Here is a 23,669-nt window from a genome sequence, read left to right on the forward strand (position 1 = left end):
ACCTGTATCACTGTATAATATTCCATATGTCACTATATATATATATATAGTTTTTATTATGATGCACATATGATTGTTTACTTTGCAGCTATTGTGAATGCTACTGAACATTCTTTAGGTATGCACATAGGAATGGTATTGCTGGGTCGTCAAATATGGGTCCGTGCTACAGACTGAATGTTTGTGTCACCTCAAAATTCATATACTGAAACCTAACCCCCATTATGATGGTATCTGGAGGTGGAGCCTTTGGGAGGTGACTAGGGCATGAGGGGAGATCTGTCAGGAGTGGGACTGGTGCCCTTATAAACAGAGAGACCTCAGAAAGCCCTCTCACCCCTTCCGTCATAGGAGGGTAAAGAGAAGATTGTCACCTACAGATTGTGCCTGCCCCAGACACCAATCCCCCAGCACCGTGATCCTGCCTTCCCAGCCTCTGGAGCCGTGAGAAATAAATCTCTATTGTTTCTAAGCCACCCAGTCACCTAGAGGACTTTTGTTACAACTGAGACAATGTGTTCCGCTTTAACAGATGACGCCAGATCACGTCCCAAACTGGTTGCGCCCACTTGAGCTCTTACCAGCGATGCATGAGAAGCTAGTGGCTTTGTATCCTTGTCAACAGGCAGTTTTTCCCCATCTTTTTAGTTTTTGCCATTCTGGTGGATGAATGGTGGCATCTCGTTGTGCATTTAGTCTGCGTGTCCCTAATTAGCAATGCTGTTGAGTACATTTCATATGCTTATTGGCCATTTAGATATTTACTTCCTGCGAAGTGCTTATTTCAGTCTCATTTCTCATTGCTCATTTCTTCTGTTCCGTTGCCTTTTCTTACTGATTTGTAGTTCTTTATATAGTCTGGATGTGAGCCCTTTGTTGGCTTATGCTTCACAAATATCTTCTCTCTTGAGATTTGCCTTTTCACTCTCTTCATGGTGTTTTGATGAATAGAAATTCTTAAAGCAATCCAATTTATCAACCTTTTCCCTTATGGTTACCATTTTTGTATTCTGTTTTAAGGAGTACTTCCTTTGGCTGAAGTCATGAAGCTATTCTATGTTGTATTCTAGAGGCATGACTTACTCATTTAAATGATATTACAATGAAAATTGACTTGTGAGTGAGGAATGAGGTGCAGTCCCATTTCCTTTTTCTCCCATGTAGCCATCTAACTGACCTACCACTATATACATGGCTTCTCTGGTGCTTCAGGTGGCGAAGAATCCACCTGCAATGCAGGAGACCAGGGTACAATCCCTGGGTCAGGAAGATCCCCTGGAAAAGGGAATAGCCAACCCACTCCAGTATTCTTGCCTGGAGAATTCCATGGACAGAGGAGCTTGGCGGGCTACCATCTGTGGGGTCACAAGGAGTTGGACATGACTAACACTTTCACTTTTCATATGTATTTATATGTATGTGTGTATATATACAGCAGTAGCAGCAGCATACTACTAGAGAGAAAATAGATACTCAATATTTTGTAATAACCTATAAGGGAAAAGCGGAGAAGGCAATGGCACCCACTCCAGTACTCTTGCCTGGAAAATCCCATAGACGGAGGAGCCTGGTAAGCTGCAGTCCATGGGGTCACTAAGAGTCGGACACGACCGAGCAACTTCACTTTCACTTTTCCCTTTCATGCATTGGAGAAGGAAATGGCAACCCACTCCAGTGTTCTTGCCTGGAGAATCCCAGGGACGGGGGAGCCTGGTGGGCTGCCGTCTATGGGGTCGCACAGAGTCGGACACGACTGAAGTGACTTAGCAGCAGCAGCAGCAGCAGCAGTAGCAGCAATGTATATATACATAGAGAGAGATAGAGATGTGTATATTTTAATTGAAATGTAATTGACATACAGTGTTATATTAGTTTCAGGTGAACAACCTAATTCAATGTTTGTATATATTGTGAAATGATCACCACATTAAATCTAGTTAACATTGTCACCATATGTAGTTACAAAATTTTTTTCCTGTGATGAGAACTTTTAAGATCTATTATCAGCAACTTTTAAGAATTTAATACAGTATTATTAACTATACTCACCATGCTATACATGACACCACTTACTCTTACTTGGCATGCATGCTCAGTTGCTTCAGTCATGCCTGACACTGTGGGATCCTATGGGCTGTAGCCCACCAGGCTCCCCTGTCCATGGGGATTCTCCAGGCAAGAACACTGGAGTGGCCTGCCATGCCCTCCTCCAGGGGATCTTCCCAACCCACGGATTGAACCCTCATCTCCTATGTCTCCAGCACTGGCAGGCAGCTATTTCCATTTATTTTACATTTGCTTCTTTTATAGCTGGGAGTTTGTACCTTTTGATCACCTTCATCTCCTCCACCTACCTCTCCCACCCGCAACTCCTCACATAGCAAAACTACTCACAAATGCTGCCTCTTCTGTTTCCACTTTCCAAACCCATTCTTTTCTCAACCCTATGTGACCAGCTTGTTCATCCTCACCAGTCACCAAGACTCCTCGTCAGGTGGCCTTCAGGTCACCAAACCTTTTGGTTAATTCTGTGTTCATCTTATTCAGTCCACCAGCAGCGTTTTGCACAGCTGGTCACTCTCTCCTTGAAACCTTTTCTTCCCCTGAATGGCAGGTCAGCCTGGATTGGTCTCCCACCTCCCTGACTGTCCTCCCACTCCTCTTGGCTCACCCTCTTCAGGGAGCCACAGGGTTAAGTCTTCAACCCTCTTCACTCTGCACATTCACTCGCTTGGTGAGCACAACCAGTGCCCAGCTCTGTGCCGTCTCGATGGGGACGGCTCAGTCTTCCATCGTATAGCCCCAGCAGGGATCTAATGCCTACTTAGCATTTTGGCTTGGAGTTGTGATTTATATATTCCACTTGATGGGATCAAACTTGAACCCACTAGAGTCGTGTCTCCAATGCAGTAAATGGTATCACCGTTCTGCTAGTTGCTCAGGGAAATCTTGGGGCTCTTATACTTTCCCTCTCTTTTCCTCACACCCCACATTTAAGGCAATCATCAGTCTTATTGGGCCCACTGGCATCTGTAGACATCCTTCATGTGATGACTTCTCTCTCTCCTGCTCCCATCCTAGTCCCAGTCACTGCCTCTTCATTTTCTTTTTTTTGGTTGCGGTACATGAGATCTTCATTGCAGCATGTGGGATCTTACTTGTGGCATATGAGATCTAGTTCCCTCACCAAGGATCGAACCTGGGCTCTCTGCATTGGGAGCACAGACTCTTAACCACTGGACCACCAGGAAGTCCCTTGCTGCTGCTGCTAAGTCACTTCAGTCATGTCCAACTCTGTGTTGCCCCATAGATAGCAGCCCACCAGGCTCCTCCAACCATGGAATTCTCCAGGCAAGAATACTGAGTGGGGTGCCATTTCCTTCTCCAAGGAAGTCCTTTACTTCGTCATTAATGTTACAGTCTTCTATTATTCCCCCTGCTTCCACTTTAGCCATACTTCAGATAATTCTTCACACAGCAGCTGCTGCTACTGCTGCTAAGTCACTTCAGTCGTGTCTGACTCTGTGTGACCCCATAGACGGCAGCCCACCAGGCTTCCCAGTCCCTGGGATTCTCCAGGCAAGAACACTGGAGTGGGTTGCCATTTCCTTCTCCAATGCATGAAAGTGAAAAGTGAAAGTGAAGTCGCTCAGTTGTGTCCAACTCTTCGAGACCCCATGGATTGCAGCCTACCAGGCTCCTCCATCCATGGGATTCTCCAGGCAAAAGTACTGGAGTGGGGTGTCATTGCCTTCTCCGCACACAGCAGCTAGTGATCTTTAAAGGATCAGATTAACCGATGACCCTGCACCAAACCCTCCAGTTGTTTTTTTTTCGTTGTTGTTTGAACCACGCTCAGCATAAAACTTAAATTCTTACCGTGGACAATGAAGTTCTGCGTACCTCTCTGAACCATCTGCCAGCATTGCCTATTTCACTCCACTCAAGCCCCTGGGACCTCCTTGCTGTCTCCTTGATATGACCTCCTAACATATCAAACTCAGTCCTACCTGAGGACCTGTGTTCACTGCTCCCCTAGGCTGGAATACCCTTCCCCAGATCTTCATATGAATGGTGCCCTCACTACACTCAAGAATCTGCCAAATGTCACATTCAGCTATCTTTATTGCCCACTAATATAGCATACCCTCCCCTCCAAGACTTATTCCCTCTCCCTGAGCTATTCCTTTTCCCTGCTGCAGTATTTCACAGAACATTTATTACTCCCTGACATTAATGTTCAGGCCCTCCTCCCCACCGCAAGAACATAAGCTCCATGAGGTCAGGACCTTGTCCATCACGTTGATCCGTATTTCCCTGACTCCAGGAACAGTGACTGGGGCCCAGAAGTAGCTTCTGCTGGTTTGATGTATCAATGTATGAATGATTCAGGCCAGGCCAGTATGACGTGGTACTATAGGAGAAAACCCCTCTCCCCGCTAGGAGAAAATGCAGGAGTGGAGAGCTAAGTGGTATGGCTGGTCCATTCGGTGATGAATAAGCCGCTCCTACAATGAGGGAGTTGGAAGTGGTTATAAAAACTCAGGATAGTAATTTCCCATGTTCCTGAAATAGTAGTATCTTAATGGTGATGCATAACCCCTCTACACTACTTCTATACAGTAACATCTAACTTGGCTGAAAGAGCCATCTCCAGTGAAAGAAAATCACCTTCACCTTAGTTACTGAGATTTCCAAGTTCTGTGTTAACCACCTCAGAGTAAAGTGTGTGGACTCACATTTAAAACGTGGCTGCTGCAATCGGCTTTTAAGAACACTGAGGAAACTGCAACTCCCACCAGAAGGTGAGCTGACACCCTCTTCACCCTCTGTTAAAGCTGAGCTCCCAGCTCCTGCCCTGCAGCCGGCCTTGAAATAAGATGACATTGCCACTTCAGTTCACTGTTGAATCGTGTATTCAATGACTCTGTGGTCATGCTTCTGAGATCAGGCTGCACATTACCTTAGGGAGATGCAAGGCAAAGCTGAAATTTGCAGGCTGGCATTGCATTTCTGGTTTGATGTTGACTGAGAAACATGGCCCAGGGCTATGAAATGAAGAAAATGGTTTTTACCCTTGTCTCTTAAACCGCTCAGGCAGCAAAAAATAAGCAATAGGACCCAGTCATCTGGCCTTCAACCCCTGCTGTGTATGTTCTCCAGGGACAGGGAGTGAGCAAGCACAGGCCTTCAACCTGTGCTGTGAGCACTGGTGAGGACCTGTGGGCAGACTCAACAGTAAAGGGCACTGTAGGTGGCTCCCCAAACATGGGCCACTTGGGGTCCAGCCCACGCATGGCTGCTCCTAGGACCAAGTCTAGTAAGGAAAGGCCTAGCTGGAGCAGAGTATGTATGTGCTTAGTCACTCAGATGTGTGTGACTCTTTGTGACCCCATGGACTGTAACCCGCCAGGCGCCTCTGTGGGTTGCCATGCCCTCCTCCAGGGGATCTTCCCAACTCAGGGATCGAATCCAGATGTCCCACATTGCAGGTGGATTCTTTACCATCTGAGACACCAGGGGAGCCCTGGAGCAGAGTGGTATCCTGCAATGTGGCCACTGATCTCAATCTCCACATTTGCATTTAAAAATCATTATGGAAATATAATTTACTTTGAGGGGTGATATTCAAAGCAGGCTGTCCTCTCAGCAAAGTGTCAGGGACCACAGTGCAGTGAGGATGCTCCCAGGAGAGGCAGAGACTACGCTGGGGGACAGAGAAGTGAGATAAGTCAGGGGACAGAGAAGTGAGATAAATCAAGCTTTCCAGCATTATCTCTGAAGCATGTGGAGGTCTTGCCTCAACAAACTCACTTCAAGAAGTCTGTGTCACTGCATTCAATTGAAGTACAGCTGCTTTCCGTCTACAGCTGACTTGGCTTGAGGGAGTTTCAGGGACTGAAGTTGACAGTTTCAATTTTTGGTTTCCACATTCCTTAACTGAAAGTCATATGGTGACCACATTTCCTGAATCCAAACTGGATTCAACACTGAACTGTCCCCTAAACCACAGGGCATATTATCATGGTCTGGAGAAGGCTGAGGGTCTATTTGGAAGGTTCAAGACAACTTGTAGGAAAAGTGGAACACCTCTAATTTGGATGACTTCTGCTCTCCTCTAAAGCAATCCAACATTTTTACAGGGGTTCTGCCAGCAAAACTGAGGCTGGGCGGCACCAGCAGAGAGGACACAAGATGGAATGTACAGTTTCACCATCTTCATTCAAACATCAGCCTGGAGGTAGGAGGATGACTTAGGTGGTTGGTCGCTTTTTTTCCCAATGACTCTGGTTTTTATTTTAATGAAATTGAAAGTTGCTTAAGCTCTCTGGTACTTTGGTCAAAATTCTTACTGTAAGGGACCTTGTCAGATGAATGAGGTGATTTCATTCCGGGTAAGGTCAAGTTCACTCTGTCTTTCTGGTGCGTATCAAGTCAACCCACTCATCAGAGTGCTCTCCAAGGTACATCAAGGCAGGAGTCAACCTCCATGGGATACAAGGGCAGCCTCAAAATTTCCTATTCTATGGAGTCCGGAAAATCCCTGACTATTCCCATCTCCCATGGGGGATGGGGATGATAGTAAAATGGATACAGTTATAGATCAGCTAAACTGAAGTAACTACAAAGGACCTTTCTCTTCTTGTCCTAGTGGATTCTGAATGACAGAGGCTGGTGAAATGATAAGGAGTTTATGGGATAATGTCTAGCCCTTTTCTCCATACAGCCTGGATCGCCAAAAGCCAGCATTCCATCCTACAGATAGGATGGCCTGATCCCCTCTCTTTAATTCTTTTTCCACGGTTTCAGTCATTGTTGGAACCTCCAACACCAAGTAGATCAAGAGAAGGAGAGAGTGAAAACTGAAAACCATAACACTGTATTAAGGACTCAGCAAGACAAGAAGCCAAAACAAATGTCTAATATAAATTTAAATAAATTGTGGACCTGAATTAACCACCCTGTGTGCTGTTCAGACAAATGCAGGTAATAGCAACAGCATCACAGGCTCTTTTTTCTAGGGGTGGTCTGGATTGTGGGTTTCATTCATCTCACAGAGAACAAGTTCTTAAGGCAACATTTCAGAATGGACACAGCCCGCCCACTCATTAAAATCCCCTGGGGCGAATGATGAGAAACCATTTCTCTAATGCAGATCATAAACTATAAGAAAAAAATAAAATCAATGGCCAGAGAACTAAATACAAATTTAGGGCTCCCCCCCAACCCCCAAGAATTTAAAAGTTCCAATTGCCATGTTTATAAACTAGTAACTAAAAATTTAAAAAACTAAATGATAATAAGTTCTAAATATATTACTAGAACCAGGAGGCTGGGGAAAAAAGAGAAGTATCAAAAAATCACTTGCTATAGGGACTTTCCTGATGGTCCAGTGGCTAAGACTCCAAGCTGCCAATGCAGGGGGCATGGGTTTGATCCCTGGTCAGGGAACTAAGATCCCACATGCTGCAAGGCATGGGAAAAAATAAAATCACTTGTTGTATTGGAGAAGAATCAGAGTGGGCCACTGGGCACAGAGAAACCTGAGGGGAAGTGACTCGATCCAATGGGTCACAGCACAGAACTCAGACCAACAGCCTAGGATTCTGTACCCAAGATAATGCCGAATGTGTCAGGAGTAGGCCTGGAAGGCCAACAACGGTGAGAAAAGTTTAAATACACAGAAGAGTCTAGAGAAGGAGATAAAGATGGAACGATTGAAGGGGGAAGCTAAGAAATAGATGAAAACTTGGGGGTGTCGTGACAAAGAAACAAATATACATCAACTTGTTCATTTAAAGTATTAGCTTATCAAGGATTGTAACTCAAAACAGAACCACCACAGTAAGTCATTGCTACTCTTTCAATTGTTCAACTGCTCTAATTCTTATATCTTCAAAGGGTCAGCTTCTACAGCTCACAGAAACGGGGAAAGAGAATTATCCTGCAGGTTTCTGGTGAAGGCAATTATACCTGTGGGCTGAAAGATGTCAAGCTAAGAACAGCTTGGATCGCCCAGAGCCAGTGTTCTTTCTTACGGACAGTATGGCCTCATCCCCTCCCTTTAATTCCCTGTCCATGTCTTAGCCTGAAAGATGTCAAACTAAGATTCTTGACTCAGCCTGGACTCCTAAGAGGATGTCTGGCCGCTTGTTTAGTTTGAAGCAGAACACCAGCAGCTTAGAGCTACTATGGAGAGGAGTCTCACTGGTGGATGAGTAGGCCACCAGCGCCTGACTTTTAGTAGTACACATTCACTATTAATAACAGCCAGTCAATATTTTAAACCATTGCACGTTGGCACATTTTCTGTAATAAGTTATTGACTTTCCAAAGGCAGGACTTGGTGCTGATTAGACCCTGCTGTCTTCTAGAAGTTCACCAGACATTAGTTTAGTGTGATAACATCTGACCAGCTTTCAAGATACTTTATTCTTCTTGGCTTCATGAGCCAAACCGTTGTGGTTCAAGGTATGTTCTACTTAATGCAGATACTGATTGGAGTGTGTCGCTCCATGAGCCTGACACAGATCAAAACATTCTCCCCAAACTGCTGTCTTGAGGTTAACAGTTGACCTGGGCAGAGTTGTGATACAATTCACAGGGAGGGCTCCAAGGTGCAGAAAAAGGCATCATCTCACCTTTTATTTCCCCTGAAGTGTGGTCTTTTCCTCTTGCATGCATCTTGCTTATCTGGACGAGAAGTTAATAATGGTGCTGGGAGAGAGATGCCCTGACAAACTACCTCCTGTTTTCAAGGATTTAACCAGCGTGAAGTGCCTGACTCTTCCGTGCTGTATCTCTCTGCCAGCCAACAAGACTGGCAGCCTGGGATGTGCCAAGTTCTTGGCTCTAAATTGCAAAACAAAGCAGTATAGGAGGGAATTTGTGAGTTAGCTGATTTGCAAACACTGCAGCAAGTCACCAGGTACACATTTGTTTATGTGTACCTATTATTGCTCCCAGGCAGCTACCTGGATGACTTCCTGACAGAATGTGCCGCTGCTCAAGTTACCAAGGCTTCCTTCATTCACGCTGAAATGAATGCAACTTCTTTTGCATCATTTAACAAAAAGAAAAGTTTCATTAAACAAGAGTCACAGAGCCTTTCAATAATTATTTGAGTGTCCCCGATGTCACTCAGAATCAACATCAGTTTTACAGGTGTGTCCACGAAGATGCCAAACAAATGGAGCCAACCTGGGAATTCAGATGCATGAGAAGCCACACTGACACTTCAGGGGGCTGGCTGAAATTTTCCGGACATGTTAGGTGCATCCCAACTTTCTCTAAAAGGTATGTGGATGTTCTTTCCATGCCCCCAACTCCAAATACGTTTATCATCATCACATATCTAACAATGGACCTGCCCGAATGGATGTGGAAAGCATCTTGACTCTTCACCATAAGCCTACAAAGCAGGTTCCTGCATTTCCCCTCGATTTACAGTTGAGGAATCTCAGGCTTAGGTGGGGCAGCTTAGCTAGGTCCCCCAGGTGGTAGGTAGCAGAGCTACAATCTGAACACAGATGCACCCTACTCCGGAGCTTGAATGCTTAAATTCTAATGTCCAAAGATAATGACATCATAGAGCACTGGTTTTCCCTTCATTTATTTTCCAGAAAGATCTTTCCATTTGGCATGGATGCTCATTTCCAACTTCCAGTGCTGAAACACCAATTTGCTGGTAGGAAAGTGAGAGTTAAAATCAGGAAGTTTAGATAAAATCAGAAAGAGAACAGGCTCTCAGGGTTAATTTTTCTTTTTCCTTTTAACATTTTTCTAGTATTGCAGGGTCAGAAGTGCCTAACCCAGGAACTAGTGGTTGCTCCAGGCAGGGTGGCTTTGGTCATCGCAAAGAAAGGAAGGTTTGTGCAATTGGTAAGGATCTTACTGAATCCTACCTCCCCGGGAGGCAAATTATAACTTTGCCTGTCTGAGGTTCTACAAAATGTGTTTCAGCTTTTTAGAGGAAAGGTACCACACAAATGCAAATTAATAACATTATAAGTCAACTCAATTCCCATAAGGATAACCATTTAACCCGGCAAAAAAAGAAAAACAAAAAACACACAAAGCCCCAGACTATGACAGTCTTTGTCAGAAAATATATTTATTATTGATAGTGAGTGAAGTAAAGATGTCGGTTTTCATGATAGAGGAGAGGTTGCAGAAGCCAGGTTGCCTTTATGTTTATAAAAAAATGCCTTATTTCACTTGTAATCAGAAACATTATTCCAGTAAAAGAGGTACACTTTCTCTTTTTGTCTTCTTACATACATGATCACCATAATAAGTTAAAATAAAGTAGCTTTTAGATAGTCAAGGCAGAAAAGGAAAAGGGAGAAGCCTGACATGCCACAGCGCAGCCAATTCCGCCAGCACTGCTGGCCGGAGATGGAGGAAATCTGGCCTTCTCTTCTCCCCACTCCAGTGACCTCAGCCCTTGATTCCAAGCCCTGGCTCTGTGGGAGCCCAGGTTCACCAAACGATGGAGCCTGGTTAGAAGAGGAAGTAGAATAGAAAGTACACAAGGTGGAGAGGGCTGCCTTTCTTTGTAATTATCATAAATGGGGTTTATTAACACCGCGGCATGTCCTTGACGGATGATCCCTGATCTAGGCCTTGGCTTTTCAAACTGCTCCTGATCAAACCGAGATACGCTTCTGCTGAATTTGCTCTCCGATGTTTCTCTCTAATGATCTTCTCTTTAAATGGGTTGCTTTCTCACTAGGAAAAAAGAAATGTTCCACCTCTGGAATTAATGTTGAAGGAATTGTCCTTCTTCTAAAAGTTGATTTTATCCTCCCTTCTCAAGTGTGCTCTGCAAGAGAAAGAAAACGTAAGATTTAGCATCAGAAGGAGGGGGCCAGAAATGGGCAGGAACTACTTGGTACTGTTGTGTTGCTTTTCAAAGACCCACCTCAAAAACATGTACAGCAAGGCATATGCTTCCTAGTCTCGAAATATGACTACCTCTAATGAACACCACTACGGAATCACGAATAATCTCCACATAAGCCCTCCCCCACCATATCCAACTGAACCCTAAGGGTGACCCCGGCCTGGCCTGTGAGTAAGGGTACAGGGGGGAGCGTGGCTGCTGTCTCACTACGCTGGACACCTGGGGATGTGTGGGGGCTTTCTGGTGGCATGGACTGGGAGAAAGCTATTGCAACGGGGCAAGGGGTGGGGTGAAGTGGGGCAGAGAGGGCATCTCTCAGTTAAGGTCAAGATCTGGTCCCTTAAACTTCTGCTCACTTGAGGCAGGGTGCAGCTGTTCATGAACTCACAATGCTGGCTGGAGCTACACACATCTAAGTATTCCCACATTTCAGAAACGGCCCCTACATTCTATTTAGTTATCTGTGTGGGTGGGTGTGAGGAACAGCACACAGGAAGAATTCTTTTTTCCCCAGCTTTATTGAGAATTAATTGACACGCATCACTGTACAGGTTTAAGGTATACAGCATTATGGTTTGATTTATATATATTCTGAAATGATTGTCACAATAGGTTTAATGTCCATTATCTAATATAGATACAATAAAAATAAAAGACACAAATTATCCTTGTACCGAGAACTCTAAGATTCACTTCCTTAACAACTTTCCTATTTCATAATGCAGTGTTACTCATTTCTAGTACTTATTTATCTTATAACTGGAAGTTTGTGCCTCTGACCACCTTCCTCCAATACCTCCACCATGCCACATCCCCCCACACCTGCCACCTCTTGTAACCAGAAATCTTGTCTTTTTCTACAAGCTTGGTGTTTTGTTTTTTGCTATAGATATGACATATAAGTGAGATCATACAGACTTGTCTTTCTTTGTCAAATTTATTACCCTTAGCATAATGCCTTCAACATCCACCCACACTGCAGCAAATAGTAGGATTTCCTTGGGTTTTTTGATAGCTGAATAATATTCGACTGCATCACAACTTCTTTATCCATTATCTACTGATAGAAACAGGTTGTTTCCATGTTTTGACCATTATAAATAATCCCACTATGAACAAGCAGATGTATTTTTCAACTTCGTGGGTTTTTTTCCTTTGGATATATTCCCAGAAGCAGAATTGTTGGATGATATACCAGTTCTGTTTTTAATTTCTTAGAATCCTCCATACTGTTTTCCATAGTTACTACACCAATTTAATAATCCCACCAATAGTGCACAAGGGTTCCCTTTTCTCCACATTTATGCAGTGTTTGTTATCTCCTGTTTCTTTGATGATGGCCATTCTAACAGGTATGAGGTAATATCTCATTGTAATTTTAATCTGCATTTCCCTGATGACTAGTGATATTGAATATCTTTTCATATATCTGTTGGCCATTCATATATCTTTGAAAAAATGTCTATTAAGATCCTTTGTCCATTTTTTAATTGGATCTTTTTCTTTGCTTCTGAGTTGCATGAATTCTTTATATACATAGGATATTAAACCCTAATCAGAAACATGGTTTGCAAATATTTCTTTCCCATTCTCTAGGTTGTTTTTTCACTTTGTTGGCTTCTTTTGTTGTACACAAGCTTTTTAGTTTGATGGAGTCCCACTTGTATATTTTGTTGCTTGTACTTTAGGTACAATTTCCAAACACTAATTATCAACACTGATGTTATGGAGCTTTTTATCCTATGTTTTCTTTTGAGAGGTTCATGTTTTCTTTTACTTCAGTCTTTAATCAATTTTGAGTTAATATTTGTGAGTGGTATATGACAGGGGTCTAGTTTTTATTCCTTGACATATGAATATCCAATTTTCCCAGTACCATTTATTGAAGAGACTTTCTCCACTGAACATTCTTGGCTCCCTTGTCAAACATTATTTGACTGTATGTGCTTGGGTTTAATTCTGGGCTCTCAATTCTGTTTCACTGGTCTATGTGTCTATACCATAGATAGCACCATACTGTTTTAATTATTATAGCTCCAGAGTATAGTTTGAGATCAGGAGATATGACACCTCCTGCTTTGCTCTTCTTTCTCAGGATTCCTTTGGCTATTCATGGTCTATTGTGGTTCCAAAAATTTTTAGAAGTGTGTTTTTTTTCCCTCTCTTTCCCCCCCCTATTTTTATATTAAAAAATACCATTGGAATCTTGATATGGACTGCAAAAAAACTATAGATGACATTTGTTAGTATCGCCATTTTAGAAGCATTAATTCTTCCAATCAGTGAATACCTTTCCATTTATTTGTATCTTCTTTGATCCCTTTCATCAATGTCTTATAGCTTTCAGAGGAGAGATCTCTGATCTCCTTGGTTAAAAATATTCCTAAGCATTGTATTGTTTTTTAATGTTACTATGAAGTGAAGTGAAAGTTGCTCAGTCGTGTCTGACTCTCTGTGTCCCCAAGGACTATACAGTCCATGGAATTCTCCAGGGCAGAATATTGGAGTGGGTAGCCTTTCCCTTCTCCAGGGGATTTTCCCAACCCAGGGATTGAATTCAGGTCTCTTGTATTGCAGGCGGATTGTTTACCAGCTAACCCACAAGGGATAGATGGGATCAATTTCTTTTTTAGAAAATTCACTGTTAGTGTATAGAAACACTACTGATTTTTGTATGTTAATTTTGTATTCTGCAACTTTATTGAATTTGTTGATCAATTCTAACAGTTTTCTTGGTTGGGTTTTTAAGATTTTCTACATACAAAATCCTAAACAAACACACAAAAGTTCTTAATGATCAGATTAAAACTCTAACTAGCTGGGCCTGGAGATAAACTGTCTCTATTTTTTAGGACACCAAGCACAGCAGGAGCCCAACTCAGGGAAGCTCCCGTGCTAGAAGCGGAAGGCAAAGAAACCCAGCGCGGGGGAAGGCCCATCGTACTGGAAACCGGGACAGCGAAAACCGAACTCAGCAGAAAGCTCACGCGGCCCAGTCTCAGATTCCAGAAGACCTCCGGTTAAGGTAAGAGGTCCTCGCTCCTATGGCTGGAGGGACCTTTACAATCTCTCGTTTCTTGTTTCCTTGAACCTCCCGCGAACAGGCGGGCGGCAGGGGCACACTGAGGGACTCTGGAGAGGCTACTCCTCAGCATGTCCCAAAGGCACTATCTGCTGAGCCCCAGTAGCTATTACACAAGCCGGTGCGGGTTCTTCTGTCCTTTCTCTTCTCTGTGCCAAGGATCAGACCAATGAAACTGCGAGCACTGGTCAGATATTTAACAAATTTTCCAGCCGGCTATGAAGGGGATTCCTTGGCACATTTTTCCCACTGCTTTTTCCTCCTGTCCTTCAGCTCTCTCCCGGGACTCAAGCCCGGCCAAAACTAATGAAACTCAGGCTCTGATGTCTCATTGCAAAAATTCATTGAGAGACAAAGCGATAAGAGGTGGATTTGCTAGGATCCAGAGAGAAGCCACACTTCAGGATGTAAACCATTGCCGAGGGCAAGGGCTGGGGCCATGGAATTAGGCCTGGCTAGGTTTTGTGGAGAAGGCAACGGCACCCCACTCCAGTACTCTTGCCTGGAAAATCCCATGGACGGAGGAGCCTGGTAGGCTGCAGTCCATGGGGTCGCAAAGAGTCGGACACGACTGAGTGACGTCACTTCACTTCACAAGAAGACAAAACTCTTTAGTTTTGAAGAATCCTTTCTCCTTTAGTTTTGAAATTAATCAAGAGGAAGAGGCTGGGTCAGGCCCAATATTGCCTCTGATTTGTTCATGCCTTCTTCCTTCCATCCCTCACACTTCCAGCCACTTATTCACGTATCCAACTTCTTAACTGAGCTCCTACTAGGCACTCATTATACTGAGTTAGGTGATATGAGGAAAGAGGCATAATAGAGAGTAATAACTTGCTATTTTTAAAAATAATTTGCTAAATACATTAACATTTTCTTTTCCTGAATAAATGATACGTGTACACAGCGTAAGACTCAGGAACAAAGAGTACACAGGACAAAGTCACTTTCCCTTTCTCCTACTTCCCAGTTTTTTGTGTACTCTTCCAGAGAAGGTATTAGTTCAAAAGCAGAGCGGTGCTGCCTATTTCAGAAGAGGTAACTCTCTGCAGCTGGAGTGATCAAGCAAGGCGCCTCCGATGACCTTCCACTATGGACAGAATACACAGACAGAAGGACTGGAGGTGGGGGGATGAGGTGGGGAAGAACTGGGAAAGACTCAGAGGAGGGCACAAGCCCATTATGCATGGGATGAAGAATGAAGGAGAGACAGGCCCGGCTAGAGGAAAGGACGGACTCTCCGGACGCACCAAGGAAAAGAGTATAAAAAGGGCCCCCTGTGAATGTTAGGCTGGGATTCGTCCTTGTTGGCCACTGAAAAAACCTGGGAATCCAACAATTTTTTTTTTTCTTGACAGGAAAATGTCATTTAGAAAGGTTACCCTGACATCCTTAACACAACGGCTTCAATGGAGAAGTGTGTGGAGGCAGGAAAACCAAGAGGAGGCAGATTAGAAATGAAGCCAGGCTGGGAGCAAGAAACAGTGATAAAAAGACAGCGGAAAGGGGAGAAAGCAGTGATGGAACCTCAGGCATGAGGGCTCCTCACTGACAGGGAGGAAGGCGGTGTGACCAAAAGACACAGGCAAGTCAGTGAGAGGAGTCATTTTGGGAATAAGAAAGATGACTCTAATTTTGGGTCTGAGACGATGATGAGACATCCCAGAAGGAAAGGTCCAGAGGGAAGCTGCAGGCTTGGGAAAGAGCTCAAAGGTCTTTACAGATAAAGATTTAAGGATAGAGATGAAGAAAGGAGGCTGAAATAAAGGGGATGAAAAGGAAGAGGAGGACAAATAAGCATCCTGGGTCATAGGAGCACAGGGGGAAGAGCGTACCCTAAAGGTTATCCTAAAGTGTCCATGATGGCAGGTTTCTAAGAAGCCTATGTCCACAGGGCACAAAAGATATAAAAGCAGACTAAGCAGTGTGTAGAGGACGCATATAGAAATGGTCAGAAAAACAATGATGCAGTCAAAGAGGAAGTGAATCAGAAAAGCTAGACGCGTCTAGAGAAAACTGAAAAGACAAAGCAGATCAAGCGGAAGACTCCACTCGGCAGAGAATCGTCTTGCAGAATTAACACCAGAACGTGAGGCTTCTCTCAAACCCATCACTCAAGTATGAGCTCTCTATTTGTTTGAAAGCTTAAAAATCGAGCACTTACCATGTAAAAGTCAGACCAGGCAATGCCACAGTTATCATTTATCCTCACACCCTTGTGACTTGATCCATGAAAGTCTCTCCAACTATAGAGGCAGGAAGCTCTATAAACTCCACATACACAGACAACCTTGCCACAACATTAGTTGTTAATACAAAACGGAAGTCAGTGTAGAGAGATCTACACTGAGGTTATGCAAGAGCACTTAGATACTAAAGAAAATGATCACTTTGCAGGTTACAATCTGTTACCTGCCTGCTCAAAACCACATAGCTGTGCCTCATTCTACAATTCAGGTCTCACAGTGATAGCAACAGTCGTGTGACCATGTACCTCTTTTCCAATGTTACAAAATGATCCACAGTGACCACAATATAACTGAAAGCAACTGCTAAAAGTATTGGCAAGAGTCTAGGGAACCTTTTTACTGTTCTCCTCCCTGTAACCCTGACCAAATACAGAAGGGTAATTTTTCAGCCCGGTCATGTAATGCTAAGAATGTCAGACACTCTTAAGAGAGACAAGCTGGGCCTTGGATGGTGTGAGGATCATGGGCCAGTCTACCAGGAAGACACTAAAAGAACATTTTTGAACAAATATAAAACATGAAAGAAGTAACCAGTCACAAAATACTTTGCTATGTGTATTAAAAACTGCATCCTCAAAGAGTGCACGGCCGTTCACCTGACTCCCAGGCAACTCCCTGAAGACACAGGGGGCGAGGCTGTGTCGTCCAGGGCTGGTCTACACGTACACATGCTGTCAAACTGCACTCGGCTGCCACCAGTGGGTGGTGGAGGCGGTACAAGACCACCTCATTTCTGTCAGAGACATTCACAGACACGATGTCAGGTTGAAATCTTTTTTCAATGAACAAACTGGTAAAAACATTTCGTGTTTTTACTGTATCACAAGTATGCAATAAAAACCTGTCCCAATCCAGGAGCAAGGACCTCTGGGTGGAGGGCTCCTGAGGCCTGACAGGGTCTGTATCAGTCAGCTTCCACGTATAGGTTTTTTAAGTCGCTGCTGTTGGGCTGAATTTCAACTCCGCATAAATTTAACGCTGCATAAATTAACATAGGAAATTCCCCAAAGAATGAGGGAAAAGATTTGCAAGTTATAAAAAATTGCTTCCTTCATTTAAGGAACTGCTAACACTTAATCTTAATGTGGAGAAAGAAATTCCTGGCATTTGCTCATCATTCACGTAGTGGGGCCTGCGGAAACGCCTTTATCAACAGCTGGGTAAATTACCCAAAGGAGAGACTGGTTCAGGCACCCAACACAGCTCTTTTCCTAAGTCTCTCTGATTCCGGCCACTGAGGAAGAAGCTGGCAAAGCACCATGTCAGACAGGAGCAGGGCCCCTGGGGACAAGAGGACGCATGTCATTTCCATTGATTAAGATGATCTAAAGGTCTTCCTCAAATATTTTAGTTACAAAGTGATCTCATCAACTGCTTTCTTGGAGGGGTGGGCCACCACTAGCAGCATGTGAGCAACTGGTCCTCTCCATATATTTAAGAGGAATTACGGTAACCCTGGGTTACTCACAACTATCCTGACAATAAAAGTACTGTTCCTGGTCTTTATGGAAAAAAAAAAAAAAAAAAAGATACCAGACTTTCCTGGTGGCCCAGTGGTTAGGAATCCACCTGCCAATGCAGGGGGACACAGGTTCGATCCCTGGTCTGGGAAGATTCCACGTGCCGCTGGGCAAGTGGGCCTGTGCACCACTACAACTGAGCCCGAGCGCCCTGGAGCCAGTGCTCCGCAACAAGAGAAGCCACTGCAATGAGACGCCAGTTCAATGCACAGCAACAGAGACCCAGTGCAGCCAGGAAAAAAAAAAAAAAGATTACCACTCAGAGTGCTTGTCTCTGTGAGCTTACCCAGAATCTCACCAGGATTTCAAAAGACCTAGTAAAGCTGGGTTATGGAAGAAGGAAGGCTTACCAGGGAAAGGTTTACCTGGAAACAGAAACGTGTCCTGACAAACCTGAGTTTTCACTACAGAGGGACAGGAAAAGTGGGAAGAGGAAGAGAATGGAGCTCTGAGGAGGAACAGGGAGTGAGAGAGACAGGAGGAGAAGACTGTGAGAAGTAAGAGAAAGTAATCAATAAATTCAATTTATGAGAAGCACAAAGCATGCCTTGTCTGTGTGCCAAGTACTATTCCTGGCCACCTGAAAATCCGATTAGCTAACTTATTTTGTTTTCAGTATCTGTCTCTTCCCCCCAGCAAGTGCTGTTCTTTATTCTTCCTTCTTGGAGGAAATGCAGGTTAATTTTTTTATGCCTGGGTCTAGTTTCATCTCTTCTTATGACAAATGCTCTCTGTGTGATATTCACATTAAGTTACAAGTAATTAACTGTTTATACAACCTGCTGTAATAACAGACAAAACACTAACATACTGCACTTCTAACTCTTGAGGCATAAACACTAGAAAAGAAGTGCCTATTAAGAAAAATAAGAGTCTATTACCACAGTAATATTTCTTCTATTAAAACCAGATTTTTTTTTTTTTTTTAAGAAAATGTCATAAAGCAACTATTACTCTCAAAAGGTGCTTTAGAAAAGGACTCCTGTGACAGAAGAGGCTGGAGTAGGAAATCTAAACTTTGGAATTTCATTTGCTTTGACATGACTCCAAATCTGAGGGGGTGTCCCATGGAAGGATGGGAATGCCCTCCTCAATGCCCATGCGTCCTCCTCAGGATAAGTGGCCCATTAGGTGATTAAGAAACCTCATTGTGAGTGAATGAAAGTCGCTCAGTCGTATCCAATTCTTTGCGACCCCGTGGACTATACAGTCCATGGAAGTCTCCAGGCCAGAATACTGGAGTGGGTAGCCTTTCCCTTCTCCAGGGGATCTTCCCAACCCAAGGATTGAACCCAGGTCCCCCACATTGCAGGCGGATTCTTTACCAGCTGAGCCAAAAGGGAAGCCCAAGAATACTGGAGCGGGTAGCCTTTCCCTTCTCCAGAGGATCTTCCTGACCCAGGAATCGAAGCGGAGTCTCCTACATTGCAGGTGGATTCTTTACCAGCTGAGCTATGAGGGAAGCCCCAAGACTAACGTCATTAGGTGGTGATGATAAACAAGCCTTCAGACACAATAAGAGCAGGCTCCCTTTTAAGCCTTCTCAGGAGGTGAACCTTTCTGGTTTATCTTGGTGCTCCCTGAAGGTGGGCATGTGTGTGCATTGGAAGCAACAGCCTAAGGAGAGGGTCTCTGATGTGGGTCAGGGGAGGGGAGCGGGTACCTGGGAGCAGCAGAGCCAAGGAAGGGTCCAGTCACAAGTGTGAGCTGGCCAGGGGGCTGTTACCTCGCCTGGGTGCCCTTTCCTCCCTCCCGCCCAGGAAAACCAGATGTGGCTCCCCATTTGGCAGCACCTCTAGCTGCAATGGCTTCCCAGGTGGTAAAGAACCCGCCTGCCAACACAGGTGACATAATGAGACTTGGATTCCACCCCTGGATTTCGAAGATCCCCTGGAGGAGAACATGGCAATCCACTCCAGTATTCTTGCCTGAAGAATCCCATGGACAGAGGAGCCTGGTGGGCTACAGTCCATGGGGTTGCAGAGAGTCAGACACAAGTGAAGCGACTTAGTGCACAGGCACAGCTGCAGTGGGGCAAGAGGATGGGAGAAAGGCACTTCTTTTTCAGAGGCTCCTGACCTCTAAGACATCTGATTTATTGCTGAGGCTGAGAACGGAACTAGTCAGTCTGATGAGACTGCTGCTGGTGGCTCAGACCCAGGAGGCTGTGACTGGCAGCTCTGCCTCTCCTGAGAGTGGGGAGTCAGACTTGGCAAGATCTCTGAGGCTAAAGACCTCTCACGTGGTTCAGGCCAATGGGGCTCTAGAGCTATGGTTCTCAGACTCCATGGGCACATGAGGAATCTGTTGGGAGTTCAGATGTTCAGGTCCCACCTCAGATTCTTGGGGATGGACCAGGCATGTGCATTTTAAAGACATTCCCCCAGTGATTCTGATCATCCATGTCTGTGATCTGACATTACAGGGAACAGCGTACTGAGTCTGGCATTATCAAGTCATTCTGGTTTGGACTCTGTCCCATCTACAGACCTCTGAAACCCTTGGGGCGCTAATTTTTCCAAGTTAAGAGATGTGATTAGGTTATGTGATTTCTATGTCCTTTGAGCTCTAACAGCTTGAGTCTATGAAACCATTTGCATGTAATTTATAGCTCATCTTAAAACAACGATAAAACACAACTTGCTCTGAACACTAGGTTTTTCTTCCAAGAATTCTGATTTCTAAAGTGAAAGCTACTGATATGGTTTCAGGTGCTCTTCATACTCAAATAACAGGGATGTATGTCCTCGATCCCTGATCTAGTGTAAATCCAAGTACAAGGGGAGATAAATCCACTGTTCTCAAGAACACCGACACGTCGTGCCATGGCAAATTCCTCTACAGGCACTGATCTTGAGGTCTTCTATGTTGAGGACAACCACAGACTGGGGTGTTGCTTATATTTTCAAAACAAAGAATCAGGTACACTAGTCTTGGAACAGAGTCACTTCATATTAGGATCTGGCTTCATTTATCAGGTCAAATAACTTTCTGATCTCCTCAAAGAGGTCAGCGGAAGCACAAAGGCCTAAGTGAGGGCGGGGCTGACTCACTGATAAGATGTCCTCATTTCAGTCCTTCCTGTAGCTGAGCTGCTTGCCTGGTCACCGCCCCACTACCCACTTGTTGATTTAAATCTTGGCTCCAGTTCAGGAGTTCTGTCTAGCCTCCACCATCTGACTCCAGCCTCCTTGCTCACCTCTGGCCCATGGGCCTCTCCTGGGTCAGGCCTTTATTTCCAGTCTGGTCTTTCCTTGGCTCTCCTCAGCCGGCTTCCTGCTCTGTTTCCACAATCCCTTACCACCCACGGTCCATGGTGCATGGGGTGGAAGCCAGCCCAGGGCAGAGAAGCCTGGGGCCAGCTGAGGGATGTAGCCTGCTTTCTCCAATGCAGCTTACTAGTCGGGGGGCTCCATTCTGCCAGGCAGCGCTGAGAGCACCATTATTCACTCCACTGACTTTGGAGAAACTGTGAGACTCTTTTTGCCCCCTCCCAGTTCATTCTGCTACCCTGGCTTCCTCGGGGCTGCCAGGAGTACCTGCTTTAGCGAAGGACCAGTCAACACACGGACCAATCAGAAGCATGGCTCTCCTTCCAGAGGGGAAGCTCAAGGCTGACAGCAAAATCTAAGAAGTAAAGGCACGAATGCTGGAAGCCACCGAAGCAGAGACGCTGCTTGGGCCAAAGAGCCCGTGTCTCTCACTGCGAAGGTGCTCAGGAGCCTGGGCACTGGTGTGCTTGGCCGCTTGCTCTCAGACATGGAATACATAAGAGCTACGAGGCCTTGGTGAACCACTGAGCTCAAATCCTTAATTCACCAAAGGAGAAACTGAAGCCCAGGTCACTGTGACTAGAGTGGAGTGTTCCAGCAGTCCCCATAAACTTCCCGCTCCGGTGAGCACAGGATGTTCAAGAATCTAGCCAGCTTCTGTACCTTTCTGTCAATAGCAGCAGGGCTGGGAAAGAGCTGGAAAGCTTAGAATTGCTACCCGCTAAGCAGCTACATTCTGCAAATAAACTGAGGGGCAATGAAGGGGGTCCCAGGGAGCAGGGCAGTGCAGGCTGGGGAGCAGGCCCGTTCTACACACCCACTGTGTAAGCGGGACTTGGGCACGTTTTGGCCCACTAGTGGGCCAGGACTACTGGCTTCCCGCTGCCCCTCCCTCCCATTCTCCTGTAAGGTACGTGAAAGCAAGAGTGAATGTGAATCAGGCTTTGCCGGTAAGAACAGGTAATTCAATCTTGAAGAGTTTATAGAACGCTCTAAGGCTTAAAAAAAAAACAAAAAGCTATGAGGCTAAGCAGATATGAGAAATGAAAGACACAGAAGTCTATCAATCAATGTCCTCCTATATTTTTAAATGCTGGATTTCATAAAGCTAGCCAGTAGCTTTTAGGTCTTAGCAGTAATAATTACAGCAATTTAATATCTCTTTACCATTATGAAGAAAACATAACTTAATATATTGGAAGTAATGGTCTAAAATGTCTCGTCTTGACCATGAGGAATTGTTTAAGACTAGCTGAAGAAAGACTGATGTGAATTAAGTGGATGAATAAGAAACAAAAAGTAAGGCTAAGGAATATCCGGAAATTTTCTTATCAGTGAAATCTATTAGTCTGGAGAACAATGCCCCAAGGGAACCAGTGAAAGCCCAATCTTATGAGTCATTTAAAAGTGGAGTGGATTTGGCTATTGGAAGTATTCCAAGGGGAAAACACTTGTGCTGCACAGGAAATGGACAACATGACCTAATGGGTTGCTGTTATGTTTAGTATCTTAGCATATTCAACTTGTTCTTTGGATTTAACAAGGAAACGTAAGAAGAGGTGTTGACTGGTCAGGAACTGTAACCACAAATGAAGGGTCGGGACCAGGTATCCTGCCCAAAGTCTCCAACAACAGGCGCAGAACGGGGGTCACAAAGTCAGGCTAACTTCACACACATGGGAAAACGTGGTGTTGGTGGGAAAGTGAGCGCTCAGGAAACACTGGCCATTCTGGCATGGCCTTAAAACGGGACAGCGCTCAACTGCACCTTTGGCTTTCGTCGTCACAACCCCACCCCTCTATTTGTTACTTTCAGTCTCAAAGAGGACTTCATTCAGTCTTCAGGTTTTCCCCTTTCACTTCCTTCGTTATTGTCCTTCCCTCACCACCTTATTTCTGTGTTCCTGGATGTCTCTTCACACACCCAACTCAAAAGCCAAACACTATTTTTAAATGTGTTGTTTTATGGCAGGCTCTGTCTTGGTCTAGTTGTTAAATTTACCATCATGGCTTCCCTGGGTCTCAATTCTCTCAACTGTAAAATGGTGAAAATAAAACCATCTCTATTTACATCTCAAGTTGTCATAAAAAAACAAATAAGAGAATGGATGTGAAATGACCTTGAAATCTAAATCTATAGACATACAGGGTGTTACCGGTACTTCCCATTTCAATGCCGCTCATCTTAGGTTTAAAAGGTTTTGTGGACATATCATTTTAATACTACCTAGTGTTATATACTCCAATTCTAATACTCGAATATAACAGCTGTGAAAACAACAGGCACCAGAAACACACTCACTGAAAATAGCATTATATTACACTGCAGAGGAGAGGGGTGGGGAGGACGGGAGGTCCCCTTGGGAATCACTAGTAGTGATTTGCTGCTTTTGGCCAATAAGTTGGTTTTGGCACAGTTGAGGCAAGAAAGGAAAAACTTTAGACTTCCTGAATTATCTACAGAAATGGAATCCTCACAACAATGTAAATGATATGACCTCACTTCACAAGGCTCAGGGCTACAGAGCCAGTCAAAAACGGCCTGGATACAAACCCAGATTTGCCCAGTTCAAACCCTCTAATGTACCATGTGGTATATTTGATTTTGTCACATGTTAATTTTGTTTTACTCTATGAATG

The 23,669-nt window shown here is 44.5% G+C and overlaps 1 protein-coding gene across 2 annotated transcripts in view; it reads right to left on the reverse strand.

Annotated features, from left to right (window-relative positions):
• Positions 1–10,094: 10,094 nt before the first annotated feature.
• CHCHD3 (coiled-coil-helix-coiled-coil-helix domain containing 3) overlaps positions 10,095–23,669 on the reverse strand; it is a 293,291-nt gene continuing 279,716 nt past the window's right edge. For both annotated transcript variants that reach the window (XM_061414735.1, XM_061414734.1), the window contains one exon: positions 10,095–10,825. In XM_061414735.1, the coding sequence (XP_061270719.1) occupies positions 10,802–10,825 (24 nt within the window). In that variant the 3' untranslated portion in view covers positions 10,095–10,801. The remainder of the gene's footprint in view (positions 10,826–23,669) is intronic.

Source organism: Bos javanicus, chromosome 4, assembly GCF_032452875.1.
Source record: "Bos javanicus breed banteng chromosome 4, ARS-OSU_banteng_1.0, whole genome shotgun sequence".
In the NCBI taxonomy this organism is placed as follows: domain Eukaryota; kingdom Metazoa; phylum Chordata; class Mammalia; order Artiodactyla; family Bovidae; genus Bos; species Bos javanicus.